General features: G+C 46.2%; 1 protein-coding gene across 7 annotated transcripts in view; it reads right to left on the reverse strand.

Annotated features, from left to right (window-relative positions):
• LOC139409516 (anoctamin 8b) overlaps positions 1-14,519 on the reverse strand; it is a 96,075-nt gene that overhangs the window by 29,812 nt on the left and 51,744 nt on the right. For all 7 annotated transcript variants that reach the window (XR_011634413.1, XM_071154783.1, XM_071154782.1 and 4 more), the window contains exons 4-9: positions 10,693-10,831; positions 10,464-10,560; positions 9,975-10,091; positions 9,382-9,509; positions 4,711-4,872; positions 3,713-3,865 (exon numbers count right to left, since the gene is read on the reverse strand). Coding sequence is in view for 6 of the 7 variants with exons in the window: in XM_071154783.1 (XP_071010884.1) it covers positions 3,713-3,865; positions 4,711-4,872; positions 9,382-9,509; positions 9,975-10,091; positions 10,464-10,560; positions 10,693-10,831 (796 nt within the window). In the remaining variant the exon portion in view is untranslated. The remainder of the gene's footprint in view (positions 1-3,712; positions 3,866-4,710; positions 4,873-9,381; positions 9,510-9,974; positions 10,092-10,463; positions 10,561-10,692; positions 10,832-14,519) is intronic.

The following is a 14,519-nucleotide window of genomic DNA, read 5'->3' on the forward strand; positions in this document are numbered from 1 at the left end:
TGGCGTGAACAGCTCAAATAATCAAAGAGAACAACAGTCCATCATTAATTTAAGACATGAAGGTTAGTCAATACGGAAAATGTCAAGAAGTTTGAAAGTTTCTTCAAGTGCAGTCGCAAAAACCATCAAGTGCTATGATGAAACTGTCTGTCATGAGAACCGCCACAGGAAAGGAAGGCCCAGAGTTACCTCTGCTGCAGAGGATAAGTTGATTAAAATGAACTGCACCTCAGAAATTGCAACCCAAATAAATGCTTGACATAGTTCAAGTAACAGACACATCTCAACATCAACTGTTCAGAGGAGACTGCGTGAATCAGGCCTTCATGGTCGAATTGCTGCAAAGAAACCACTACTAAAGGACACCAATAATAAGAAGAGATTAACTTGGGCCAAGAAACACGAGCAAGGAAATCAGTCCTTTGGTGCAAATCTATTGTGAGACGCAGAGTAGATTAATGGATGATCTCCGCATTTGTGGTTCCCACCGTGAAGCATGGAGGAGGAGGTGTGAAGGTGTGGGGGTGCAATGCTGGTGACACTATCAGTGATTTATTTAGAATGCAAGGCACACTTTACCAGCATGGCTACCGTAGCGTTCTGAAGTGATACGACATCCCATCTGGTTAGCGCTTAGTGGGACTATCATTCGTTTTTCAACAGGACAATGACCCAAAAACACCTCCAGGCTGTGTAAGGCATATTTGACCAAGAAGGAGAGTGATGGAGTGCTGCATCAGATAACCTGGCCTCCACAATCACCCGATCTCAACCCATTTCAGATCGTTTGGGATGAGTTGGACCGTAGAGTGAAGGAAAAGCAGTCAACAAGCACTCAGCATATGTGGGAACTCCTTCAAGACTGTTGGAAAAGCATTCCTCATGAAGCTGGTTGAGAGAATTCCAAGAGTGTGCAAAGCTGTCACAAGGAAAGGGTGGCTACTTTAAATAATTTAAACTCTAAAATGTTTTGATTTGTTTAACCCTTTTTGGTTCGTATGTGTTATTTCATGGTTTTGATGTCTTCACTATTATTCTACAATTTTGCCTGGTACTGTAAGAAATAGACCTCTGAACCTTTCACCTATTACTACCTGTCAGGGCAAGGAGATTGAGGTTGTAACCTCATATAAATATCTTGGAATTTTAATTGATGACGGCCTCTCTTTTAAATTGCATATTCAACAACTTACAAAAAAATTGAAGCTGAAATTGGGATTTTATTTTAGGAATAAGGCCTGTTTTTCTTTTGAAGCCAGAAGGAGGCTAGTATCAGCTACATTTGTGCCTTTACTAGACTATGGGGATATTTTATATATGAATGCTTCCACTCAGTGTTTGAGATCAATTGACACTCTTTACCATGGCACTTTGAGATTTATTTTAAACTGCAAAACCCTTACGCACCACTGCACTGTATACCAGGGTTGGCTGGCCTTCTTTAGTCACTCGTAGGCTCAGTCACTGGTGTACTTTTATTTACAAAGCCATTTTGGGTTTACTACCTTTTTATTTGTGAATTTTTATTGTTCAGAAATGTGGTGGGTCGTCTCTTCGTTCGCTAGACTTTATCCTGCTAACTGTTCCAATGTCCGAACAGAATTTGGTAAAGGGGATTTTATGTCCTCTGCACCATCGTCTTGGAACACCTTACAAACTACTTTTAAACTGGAAGAACTTGTCCCGATTGGTGTTTTTAAATCACTGATGAAGGATTTTGAGGCTGATTCCCTGACCTGTCAATGTTTTTAATTTGAGCTGTTTTATACTCTTGTGAATTCAATGGTTTTTACTAGATTACTTGTAGTTTTTCATGTTGTCTGTCTGTATTTCTTTTGTAATGACTTGGTGCTGCCTATCTTGGCCAGGGTGCTCTTGAAAAAGAGATTTCAATCTCAATGTGCCCTTCCTGGTTAAATAAAGGTTAAATAAAATAAATAAAAATATGGCTTCAATTACATATATCTAACTATTCTGTATTACGTGGTTATATACAGCTATAGAATGCACTGACAAGAACCACATCCATCCTAAGGAATAGATGTTTATGACCGATTCATAATCAAAAGAAATGTACAGTTGAAGTTGGAAGTTTACCTTAGACAAATACATTTAAACTCAGTTTTTCACAATTCCTGACATTTAATCCTAGTAACCACTTTAAGAATGTGAAATGTCAGAATAATAGTAGAGATAATTATTTATTTCAGCTTTTATTTCTTTCATCACATTCAAAGTGGGTCAGACGTTTACATACACTCAGTTAGTATTTGGTAGCATTGCCTTTAAATTGTTTAACTTGGGTCAAATGTTTCGGGTAGCCTTCCACAAGCTTCCCACAATAAGTTGGGTGAATTCTGGCCTATTCCTCCTGTCAGAGCTGGTGTAACTGAGTCAGGTTTGTAGGCCTCCTTGCTCGCACACGCTTTTTCAGTTCTGCCCACACATTTTCTGTAGGATTGAGGTCAGGGCTTTGTGATGACCTCTCTAATACCTTGACTATGTTGTCCTTAAGCCATTTTACCACAACTTTGGAAGTATGCTTGGGGTCATTGTCCATTTGGAAGACCCATTTGCGACCAAGCTTTAACTTGACTGATGTTTTGAGATGTTGCTTCAATATATTCACATAATATTCCTGCCTCATGATGCCATCTATTTTGTGAAGTGCACCAGTCCCTCCTGAAGCAAAGCACTCCCACACCATGATGCTGCCACCCCCGTGCTTCACGGTTGGGATGGTGTTCTTCGGCTTGCAAGCCTCCCCCTTTTTCCTCCAAACATAACAATGGTCATTATGGCCAAACGGTTCTATTTTTGTTTCATCAGACCAGAGGACATTTCTCCAAAAAGTACGATCTTTGTCCCCAGTTGCAAACCGTAGTCTGGCTTTTTTTATGGCAGTTTTGGAGCAGTGGCTTCTTCTGGCCTTTTGGGTTATATCGATATAGGACTCGTTTTACTGTGGATATAGATACTTTTGTACCTGTTTCCTCCAGCATCTTCACAAGGTCCTTTGCTGTTGTTCTGGGATTGATGTGCACTTTTCACACCAAAGTACGTTCATCTCTAGGAGACAGAACGCATCTCCTTCCTGAGCGGTATGACGGCTGCGTGGTCCCATGGTGTTTATACTTGCGTACTATTGTTTGTACAGATGAACGTGGTACCTTCAGGCATTTGGAAATTGCTCCCAAGGATGAACCAGACTTGTGGAGGTCTACAATTGTTTTCTGAGGTCTTGGCTGATTTCTTTTGATTTTCCCATGATGTCAAGTGAAAAGGCACTGAGTTTGAAGGTAGACCTTGAAATACATCCACAGGTACACCTCCAATTGACTCAAAGTATGTCAATTAGCCTATCAGAAGCTTCTAAAGTCATGACATAATTTTCTGGAATTTTCCAAGCTGTTTAAAGGCACAGTCAACTTAGTGTATGTAAACTTCTGACCCACTGGAATTGTGATACAGTGAATTATAGGTGAAATAATCTGTCTGTAAACAATTGTTGGAAAAAATGACTTGTGTCATGCACAAAGTAGATGTCCTAACCGACTTGACAAAACTATAGTTTGTTAACAAGAAATTTGTGGAGTGGTTGAAAAACAAGTTTTAATGACTCCAACCTAAGTATATGTAAACTTCTGACTTCAACTGTACATCTCCAGTAAGGTTTGACAGTGTTACTAGAAGCTGTTGATCATTCAGTGACCTGCAGTTCGAAGCAGAGGAGCATGGCCAGGAACACAAAGCAGAGACACAGGATGCAGATGGGCAGGCTGACCAGCCACCTGAACACCCTCCTCCTCCATGGTGGGTAGTAAAACTCCTCACAGCCTGTTATGGGGCTGCACCGCTTCACACCCTGCAGAGGGAAAGTGGGGGTAGGGGGGGGTTGAGAGAAAGAGGAGGGAAAGGGTGTAGAGAGGGAGGAGAGAGTTGGAGGGAGATGGAGAGAGGTGGAGGGAGGGAGGAGAGAGTTGGAGGGAGATATAGAGGGTTGGGGGAGATGGAAAGAGGTGGAGGGAGATGGTGGAGGGAGGAGAGAGGTAGAGAGAGATGGAGAGAGGTGGAGGGAGGGAGGAGAGAGTTGGAGGGAGATATAGAGGGTTGGAGGGAGATGGAAAGAGGTGGAGGGAGATAGTGGAGCGAGGAGAGAGGTAGAGAGAAATGGAGAGAGGTGGAGGGAGGGAGGAGAGATGTGAAGGGAGAGAGGCGAGAGATGGAGGGAGTTAGGCGAGAGGTGGAGGGAGGAGAGAGGTGTAAAGAGATGGAGAGAGATGGAGAGAGGTGGAGAGACATAGAGAGAGGTGGAGAGACATGGAGAGAGGTGGAGAGACATAGAGAGAGGTGGAGAGACATGGAGAGAGGTGGAGAGACATAGAGAGAGATGGAGAGACATGGAGAGAGGTGGAGAGACATGGAGAGAGGTGGAGAGACATAGAGAGAGGTGGAGAGACATGGAGAGATGTGGAGAGACATGGAGAGAGGTGGAGAGACATGGAGAGAGGTGGAGAGACATGGAGAGAGGTGGAGAGAGGTGAGAGATGGAGGGGGAGAGAGGGGGGAGTAGCAGGAAGGGAAGAGGAAGGAAAAATGTTTACACCTGTTGTCCATCATTTTTATTTTAGCTCTGTGTTTTTCTTTAGTCATCTTCTTCTGTAAAATATATTGAGACATTGAGTTGAAATGTTCTCATGTCGTCCTCACCCTAAACTGCGTCCGTGGTTCCTCTAGGGACTCGTTAGGGGTGTCCAGCGTACCCCACTTATAGGCCAGCTCCGCCCCCCTTCTCTTCCACCTCTCCAAGAAGAGTGTGGCCCACACCACGTTAAACAGTGCAAACACCACACAGCAGATATCACGACTCGTCTGAGGAGAGAGAATACACAGCAGATATCACGACTCGTCTGAGGAGAGAGAATACACAGCAGATATCACGACTCGTCTGAGGAGAGAGAATACACAGCAGATATCACGACTCGTCTGAGGAGAGAGGAGAATACACAGCAGATATCACGACTCGTCTGAGGAGAGAGGAGAATACACAGCAGATATCACGACTCGTCTGAGGAGAGAGGAGAATACACAGCAGATATCACGACTCGTCTGAGAGAGAATACACAGCCGATATCACGACTCGTCTGAGAGAGAATACACAGCAGATATCAGACTCGTCTGAGGAGAGAATACACAGCAGATATCAGACTCGTCTGAGGAGAGAATACACAGATATCAAGACTCGTCTGAGGAGAGAGAATACACAGCAGATATCACGACTCGTCTGAGGAGAGAGGAGAATACACAGCAGATATCACGACTCGTCTGAGGAGAGAGGAGAATACACAGCAGATATCACGACTCGTCTGAGGAGAGAGGAGAATACACAGCAGATATCACGACTTGTCTGAGGAGAGAGGAGAATACACAGCAGATATCACGTCTCGTCTGAGGAGAGAGAATACACAGCGGATATCACGACTCGTCTGAGGAGAGAGACGAGAATACACAGCAGATATCACGACTCGTCTGAGGAGAGAGGAGAATACACAGCAGATATCACGACTCGTCTGAAGAGAGAGGAGAATACACAGCAGATATCACAACTCATCTGAGGAGAGAGAATACACAGCAGATATCACGACTCGTCTGAGGAGAGAGGAGAATACACAGCAGATATCACGACTCATCTGAGGAGAGAGAATACACAGCAGATATCACGACTCGTCTGAGAGAGGAGAATACACAGCAGATATCATGACTCGTCTGAGGAGAGAGGAGAATACACAGCAGATATCACGACTCGTCTGAGGAGAGAGGAGAATACACAGCAGATATCACGACATGTCTGACGAGAGAGAATACACAGCAGATATCACGACTCGTCTGAGGAGAGAGAATACACAGCAGATATCACGACTCGTCTGAGGAGAGAGGAGAATACACAGCAGATATCACGACTCGTCTGAGGAGAGAGGAGAATACACAGCAGATATCACGACTCGTCTGAGGAGAGAGGAGAATACACAGCAGATATCACGACTTGTCTGAGGAGAGAGGAGAATACACAGCAGATATCACGTCTCGTCTGAGGAGAGAGAATACACAGCGGATATCACGACTCGTCTGAGGAGAGAGACGAGAATACACAGCAGATATCACGACTCGTCTGAGGAGAGAGGAGAATACACAGCAGATATCACGACTCGTCTGAAGAGAGAGGAGAATACACAGCAGATATCACAACTCATCTGAGGAGAGAGAATACACAGCAGATATCACGACTCGTCTGAGGAGAGAGGAGAATACACAGCAGATATCACGACTCATCTGAGGAGAGAGAATACACAGCAGATATCACGACTCGTCTGAGAGAGGAGAATACACAGCAGATATCATGACTCGTCTGAGGAGAGAGGAGAGAGAATACACAGCAGATATCACGACTCGTCTGAGGAGAGAGGAGAATACACAGCAGATATCACGACATGTCTGACGAGAGAGAATACACAGCAGATATCACGACTCGTCTGAGGAGAGAGAATACACAGCAGATATCACGACTCGTCTGAGGAGAGAGGAGAATACACAGCAGATATCACGACTCGTCTGAGGAGAGAGGAGAATACACAGCAGATATCACGACTCGTCTGAGGAGAGAGGAGAATACACAGCAGATATCACGACTCGTCTGAGAGAGAATACACAGCCGATATCACGACTCGTCTGAGAGAGAATACACAGCAGATATCAGACTCGTCTGAGGAGAGAATACACAGCAGATATCAGACTCGTCTGAGGAGAGAATACACAGCAGATATCAAGACTCGTCTGAGGAGAGAGAATACACAGCAGATATCACGACTCGTCTGAGGAGAGAGGAGAATACACAGCAGATATCACGACTCGTCTGAGGAGAGAGGAGTATACACAGCAGATATCACGACTCGTCTGAGGAGAGAGGAGAATACACAGCAGATATCACGACTTGTCTGAGGAGAAAGGAGAATACACAGCAGATATCACGTCTCGTCTGAGGAGAGAGAATACACAGCGGATATCACGACTCGTCTGAGGAGAGAGACGAGAATACACAGCAGATATCACGACTCGTCTGAGGAGAGAGGAGAATACACAGCAGATATCACGACTCGTCTGAGGAGAGAGGAGAATACACAGCAGATATCACGACTCGTCTGAGGAGAGAGGAGAATACACAGCAGATATCACGACTCGTCTGAGAGAGAATACACAGCCGATATCACGACTCGTCTGAGAGAGAATACACAGCAGATATCAGACTCGTCTGAGGAGAGAATACACAGCAGATATCAGACTCGTCTGAGGAGAGAATACACAGCAGATATCAAGACTCGTCTGAGGAGAGAGGAGAATACACAGCAGATATCACGACTCGTCTGAGGAGAGAGGAGAATACACAGCAGATATCACGACTCGTCTGAGGAGAGAGGAGAATACACAGCAGATATCACGACTCGTCTGAGAGAGAATACACAGCCGATATCACGACTCGTCTGAGAGAGAATACACAGCAGATATCAGACTCGTCTGAGGAGAGAATACACAGCAGATATCAGACTCGTCTGAGGAGAGAATACACAGCAGATATCAAGACTCGTCTGAGGAGAGAGAATACACAGCAGATATCACGACTCGTCTGAGGAGAGAGGAGAATACACAGCAGATATCACGACTCGTCTGAGGAGAGAGGAGTATACACAGCAGATATCACGACTCGTCTGAGGAGAGAGGAGAATACACAGCAGATATCACGACTTGTCTGAGGAGAAAGGAGAATACACAGCAGATATCACGTCTCGTCTGAGGAGAGAGAATACACAGCGGATATCACGACTCGTCTGAGGAGAGAGACGAGAATACACAGCAGATATCACGACTCGTCTGAGGAGAGAGGAGAATACACAGCAGATATCACGACTCGTCTGAGGAGAGAGGAGAATACACAGCAGATATCACGACTCGTCTGAGGAGAGAGGAGAATACACAGCAGATATCACGACTCGTCTGAGAGAGAATACACAGCCGATATCACGACTCGTCTGAGAGAGAATACACAGCAGATATCAGACTCGTCTGAGGAGAGAATACACAGCAGATATCAGACTCGTCTGAGGAGAGAATACACAGCAGATATCAAGACTCGTCTGAGGAGAGAGAATACACAGCAGATATCACGACTCGTCTGAGGAGAGAGGAGAATACACAGCAGATATCACGACTCGTCTGAGGAGAGAGGAGAATAAACAGCAGATATCACGACTCGTCTGAGGAGAGAGGAGAATACACAGCAGATATCACGACTTGTCTGAGGAGAAAGGAGAATACACAGCAGATATCACGTCTCGTCTGAGGAGAGAGAATACACAGCGGATATCACGACTCGTCTGAGGAGAGAGACGAGAATACACAGCAGATATCATGACTCGTCTGAGGAGAGAGGAGAATACACAGCAGATATCACGACTCGTCTGAGAGAGGAGAATACACAGCAGATATCATGACTCGTCTGAGGAGAGAGGAGAATACACAGCAGATATCACGACTCGTCTGAGGAGAGAGGAGAATACACAGCAGATATCACGACTCGTCTGAGGAGAAAGGAGAATACACAGCAGATATCACAACATGTCTGACGAGAGAGGAGAATACACAGCAGATATCACGACTCGTCTGAGGAGAGAGGAGAATACACAGACGATATCACGACTCGTCTGAAGAGAGAGAATACACAGCAGATATCACGACTCGTCTGAAGAGAGAGAATACACAGACGATATCACGACTCGTCTGAGGAGAGAGGAGAATACACAGCAGATATCACGACTCATGTGAGGAGAGAGAAAACACAGCAGATATCACGACTCGTCTGAGGAGAGAGACGAGAATACACAGCAGATATCACGACTCATCTGAGGAGAGAGAATACACAGCAAATATCACGACCCGTCTGAGGAGAGAGGAGAATACACAGGTGGTCCTTCTATTCCATGAAAAGACATGAGATCATCATATCTGAGGAACCTTAGAAACACAGTTGCTACATTTTCAAACGTCAACACAGTTCAATATCTCACCGTGAGCCAGTAGAAAAGGCTAACGTTGTTAAAGAAGGGAATAAATACACTGTACTTCAGAGCAGATTGGAGTGTATCACAGTGAGTATGTCTCTGTGTATCTGTACTAAATGATATACAAACAGTGCATTTGAAAAGTAAGCTGTAAGTAAAGCCTTGTCTTGACCCAGAGTCTATCTCCTGTTGCTGTAGTCTGAGGCAGCTTGGTGTACAGCTACACCCCATTCCAGACAGGACACTTGAAAAGGTCCAGTGTAAAAGTCACCTGGTCAGACTCGGTGAGAACCCAGAGCACGAAGCCGATGACAGCAGGATACAGCATAGACGTGGTGTAGAACCCCAGCCAGGCGAAGTACATGGCTATCTTCACCCCAAAGTAGTCACGAATATCATCTAGATTCACCACAGGTGGAGACAGACCGTTAGATTCACCACAGAGGGAGACAGACTGTTAGATGAACCACAGAGGGAGACAAACCGTTAGATACACCACAGAGGGAGACAGACCGTTAGATACACAACAGAGGGAGACAGACATACACCACAGAGGGAGACAGACCGTTAGATACACCACAGAGGGAGACAGACGGTTAGATACACCACAGAGGGAGACAGACTGTTAGATTCACCACAGAGGGAGACAGACTGTTAGATTCACCACAGAGGGAGACAGACTGTTAGATTCACCACAGAGGGAGACAGACTGTTAGATACACCACAGAGGGAGACAGACTGTGAGATTCACCACAGAGGGAGACAGACTGTTAGATTCACCACAGAGGGAGACAGACGGTTAGATACACCACAGAGGCGTACGTGCATGTGCGTGTTTGTGTGTGCGTGTTTGTGTGTACTGACCTAGTGGCTGTTTCTCACACACAGCCTGCACCCAGGACTTCATCAGCTGACTAAGGATCCTCTGCTCATGGAGAGGAAACACCTGCTGGATCACACCCCGCCCACTCAGCTCTGGGACTGGTGGAACACACAGGTAAACATTAACCCCGCCCACTCAGCTCTGGGACTGGTGGAACACACAGGTAAACATTAACCCCGCCCACTCAGCTCTGGGACTGGTGGAACACACAGGTAAACATTAACCCCGCCCACTCAGCTCTGGGACTGGTGGAACACACAGGTAAACATTAACCCCGCCCACTCAGCTCTGGGACTGGTGGAACACACAGGTAAACATTAACCCCGCCCACTCAGCTCTGGGACTGGTGGAACACACAGGTAAACATTAACCCCACCCACTCAGCTCTGGGACTGGTGGAACAGAGCACACACATATCCTTTATTGGGATTTTAACAAAGTGCTAGAAATAAACAACAAATTCTGCTCACTGATTGGCTGTCCCTCCAGGAAGTGTATGTTATGAAGCACCTCCCCCTGCTTGGCTCGTAGATTGTCGAGCCAGTACTTGATAATGCTCTGCCTCTCCTGAAGAGAGAGGGACAGGCTGCTCAGACACAATCAACTCTTTAGATTCTCAGACAAGGTTATTAAGTGTGTGTGTGTGTGAGTGAGTGAGTGAGTCAGTGAGTGAGTGAGTGAGTGAGTGTGTGTGCTGACCTGTGATGTGAAGAAGCATAGTTCACTCTCAATGTTCTCATAGATGTAGTCTTCTTCACAGGAGAAACTGCGTGTTCCTCCCCCAAACTCTGGCTTCAATGACTTCCTCAGACCCATCTCCTCTGCCCCGCGCAACAAACTGAGAGAGAGAGAGAGAGAGAGAGAGAGAGAGAGAGAGAGAGAGAGAGAGAGAGAGGGGGAGAGGGAGGGAGGGAGATGAAGAGAGAGAGAGAGAGAGAGAGAGAGAGAGAGAGAGAGAGAGAGGGAGGGAGAGGGAGAGAGGGAGATGAAGAGAGAGAGAGAGAGAGAGAGAGGGAGGGAGAGGGAGAGAGGGAGATGAAGAGAGAGAGAGTCAGTTAGGGAAAATGCTTGCACAAGCCACACGGCAGGAGCAGAGAGTTGGGTTGGAGAAACACACACACTCTCAAACCAACAGAAGGTTCTCTCTGTTCTGTTCTCCCTGTTCTGTTCTCTCTGTTTTGTTCTCTGTGTTCTGTTCTCTCTGTTCTGTTCTCTGTGTTCTGTTCTCTGCGTTCTGTTCTCTGTGTTCTCCCTGTTCTGTTCTCTCTGTTCTGTTCTCCCTGTTCTGTTCTCTTTGTTCACGCTGTTCAGTTCTCTTTTCTCCCTGTTCTCTGTGTTCTAATCTCTGTTTTCTAATCTCTGTGTTCTGTTCTCTGTGTTCTGATCTCTGTGTTCTGATCTCTGTGTTCTGTTCTCTGTGTTCTGATCTCTGTGTTCTGTTCTCTGTGTTCTGATCTCTGTGTTCTGATCTCTGTGTTCTGATCTCTGTGTTCTGATCTCTGTGTTCTGTTCCCCCGTGTTCTGTTCTCTGCATAATGATAGATCCACCACACACGCACGCACGCACGCACACACACACACACACACACACACACACACACACACACACACACACACACACACACACACACACACACACACACACACACACACACACACACACACACCTGAGTGCGGCCACGCCTGTCTTAGCTGACATTTACCAGCACACATCTATCACAATGTTGTGTGCCCCTGGGAGCATGAATGATACTGCTTTCCAATACAGCCCATAGTAGATCAACACACTGTCCATCTGAAAGGGATTCTATGTATCTTTAGGGAAACACAGGCTGCATTATAAACCCGCTATGTATTCTCCAGACCAAGCCAACAGTATGTTAAGAGACGTATCCTGCAACTGCCCAGACTCTTTACGAACACGTCCAAGCTTCCAAGCGTCTATTGGATTAAAAGTTTAACGTTTCTTGTATTTTCCTTTCAATTCAAGAGGTAGTTTTTTTTTAGCGTGTAGTGTCCTGTTGTCATTGGCTGCTCCAGGGAGTTAGAAGCCAGTCCTAAACTGCTGACAGGCCTAGCCAGCTGTACCCTGAACGGCTCTATGCTAATGTAAACCATTAGATATCTCCTGGAATAAACAGCCAACTCAGACTCTAGAGGAGTGAACGGTTTAATACCATCTCCAGTAGAAGAGGGTTTTGCCTTTCACCTCACCACGTTCCACGCTAAAATCTCTTCAGTCCAAATTGGTTCCATATCACTTTAATGGTTCAACACACAGTCGTTCCAGCAGAATTAGCATTTATCTTTTCACATCAAATGCAAATTTAGGTCATCCAATATACCTTAAAGGAAGCGTGCAAGTGTGTGTGGTTGTGTGTGTGGTTGTGTGTGTGTGACTATGTGTGGTTGTGTGTGTGTGTGACTGTGTGTGTGGTTGTGTGTGTGGTTGTGTGTGTGTGTGTGACTGTGTGTGTGGTTGTGTGTGTGGTTGTGTGTGTGTGACTATGTGTGGTTGTGTGTGTGTGTGACTGTGTGTGTGGTTGTGTGTGTGTGTGGTTGTGTGTGTGTGTGGTTGTGTGTGTGTGTGGTGGTGTGTGTGTGTGACTGTGTGTGTGACTGTGTGTGTGTGTGTGTGTGTGTGTGTGTGACTGTGTGTGTGGTTGTGTGTGTGTGTGTGTGACTGTGTGTGTGTGTGTGTGTGTGTGTGTGTGTGTGTGTGTGTGTGTGTGTGGTTGTGTGTGTGTGTGTGTGTGTGTGTGTGTGTGTGTGTGTGTGTGTGTGTGTGTGTGACTGTGCGTGTGACTGAGTGTGTGACTGTGTGTGTGACTGTGTGTGTGTGTGTGTGACTGAGTGTGTGGTTGTGTGTGTGTGACTGTGTGTGTGACTGTGTGTGTGACTGTGTGCGTGTGACTGTGGTTGTGTGTGTGGTTGTGTGTGACTGTGTGTGTGACTGTGTGTGTGGTTGTGTGTGTGTGACTATGTGTGTGGTTGTGTGTGTGTGTGTGTGTGTGTGGTTGTGTGTGTCACTGTGTGTGTGACTGTATGTGTGGTTGTGTGTGTGTGTGGTTGTGTGTGTCACTGTGCGTGTGGTTGTGTGTGTGACTGTGTGTGTGGTTGTGTGTGACTGTGTGTGACTGTGTGTGGTTGTGTGTGTGACTGTGTGTGTGGTAATGTGTGACTGTGTGTGTGACTGTGTGTGACTGTGTTTGTTACTGTGTGTGTGACTGTGTGTGGTTGTGTGTGTGCGTGACTGTGTGTGTGACTGTGCGTGTGATTGTGTGTGTGGATGTGTGTGTGTGACTGTGTGTGTGGTTGTGTGTGGTTGTGTGTGACTGTGTGTGTGGTTGTGTGTGACTGTGTGTGTGACTGTGTTTCTTACCGTGTGTGTGGTTGTGTGTTTGTGTGTGTGACTGTGTGTGTGGTTGTGGGTGTGTGGTTGTGTGTGTGTGTGTGTGTGTGTGTGGTTGTGTGTGTCGATGTGTGTGTGACTGTGTGTGTGGTTGTGTTTGTGGATGTGTGTGACTGTGTGTGTGACTGTGTTTGTTACCGTGTGTTTGTGTGACTGTGTGTGTGACTGTGTCTGTTACTGTGTGTGTGACTGTGTGTGTGGTTGTGTGTGACTGTGTGTGTGACTGTGTTTGTTATTGTGTGTGTGACTGTGTGTGTGACTGTGTGTGTGACTGTGTGTGTGACTGTGCGTGTGATTGTGTGTGTGGTTGTGTGTGTGGCCGTGTGTATGTGTGACTATTTGTTACTGTGTGTGGTTGTGTGTGTGTGTGTGTGACTGTGTGTGTGACTGTGTGTGTGGTTGTGTGTGTGTGTGACTGTGTGTGTGGTTGTGTGTGTGTGTGACTGTGTGTGTGGTTGTGTGTGTGTGACTATGCGTGTGACTGTGTGTGTGTGGTTGTGTGTGTGACTGAGTGTGTGGTTGTGTGTGGCTGTGTGTGTGGTTGTGTGTGTGACTGTGTGTGTGTGGTTGTGTGTTTGACTGTGTGTGTGACTGAGTGTGTGGTTGTGTGTGTGTGGCTGTGTGTGTGGTTGTGTGTGTGTGACTGTGTGTGTGACTGAGTGTGTGGTTGTGTGTGTGTGGCTGTGTGTGTGGTTGTGTGTGTGTGACTGTGTGTGTGTGGTTGTGTGTTTGACTGTGTGTGTGATTGAGTGTGTGGTTGTGTGTGTGGTTGTGTGTGTGTGACTGAGTGTGTGGTTGTGTGTGTGTGACTGAGTGTGTGGTTGTGTGTGTGTGGCTGTGTGTGTGGTTGTGTGTGTGTGACTGTGTGTGTGTGGTTGTGTGTTTGACTGTGTGTGTGACTGAGTGTGTGGTTGTGTGTGTGTGACTGTGTGTGTGTGTGTGGTTGTGTGTTTGACTGTGTGTGTGACTGAGTGTGTGGTTGTGTGTGTGGTTGTGTGTGTATTCAGAGAGAGAGAGAAGATAGGTAACACAACAGAATCATTATTTCATGTCCAGTACTGTGTTTAGCAACAGCCCCAGAATCTGTTCTAGAATTGAAGTCCTTCCAACATTC

Source organism: Oncorhynchus clarkii, chromosome 5, assembly GCF_045791955.1.
Source record: "Oncorhynchus clarkii lewisi isolate Uvic-CL-2024 chromosome 5, UVic_Ocla_1.0, whole genome shotgun sequence".
NCBI classification, from domain to species: domain Eukaryota; kingdom Metazoa; phylum Chordata; class Actinopteri; order Salmoniformes; family Salmonidae; genus Oncorhynchus; species Oncorhynchus clarkii.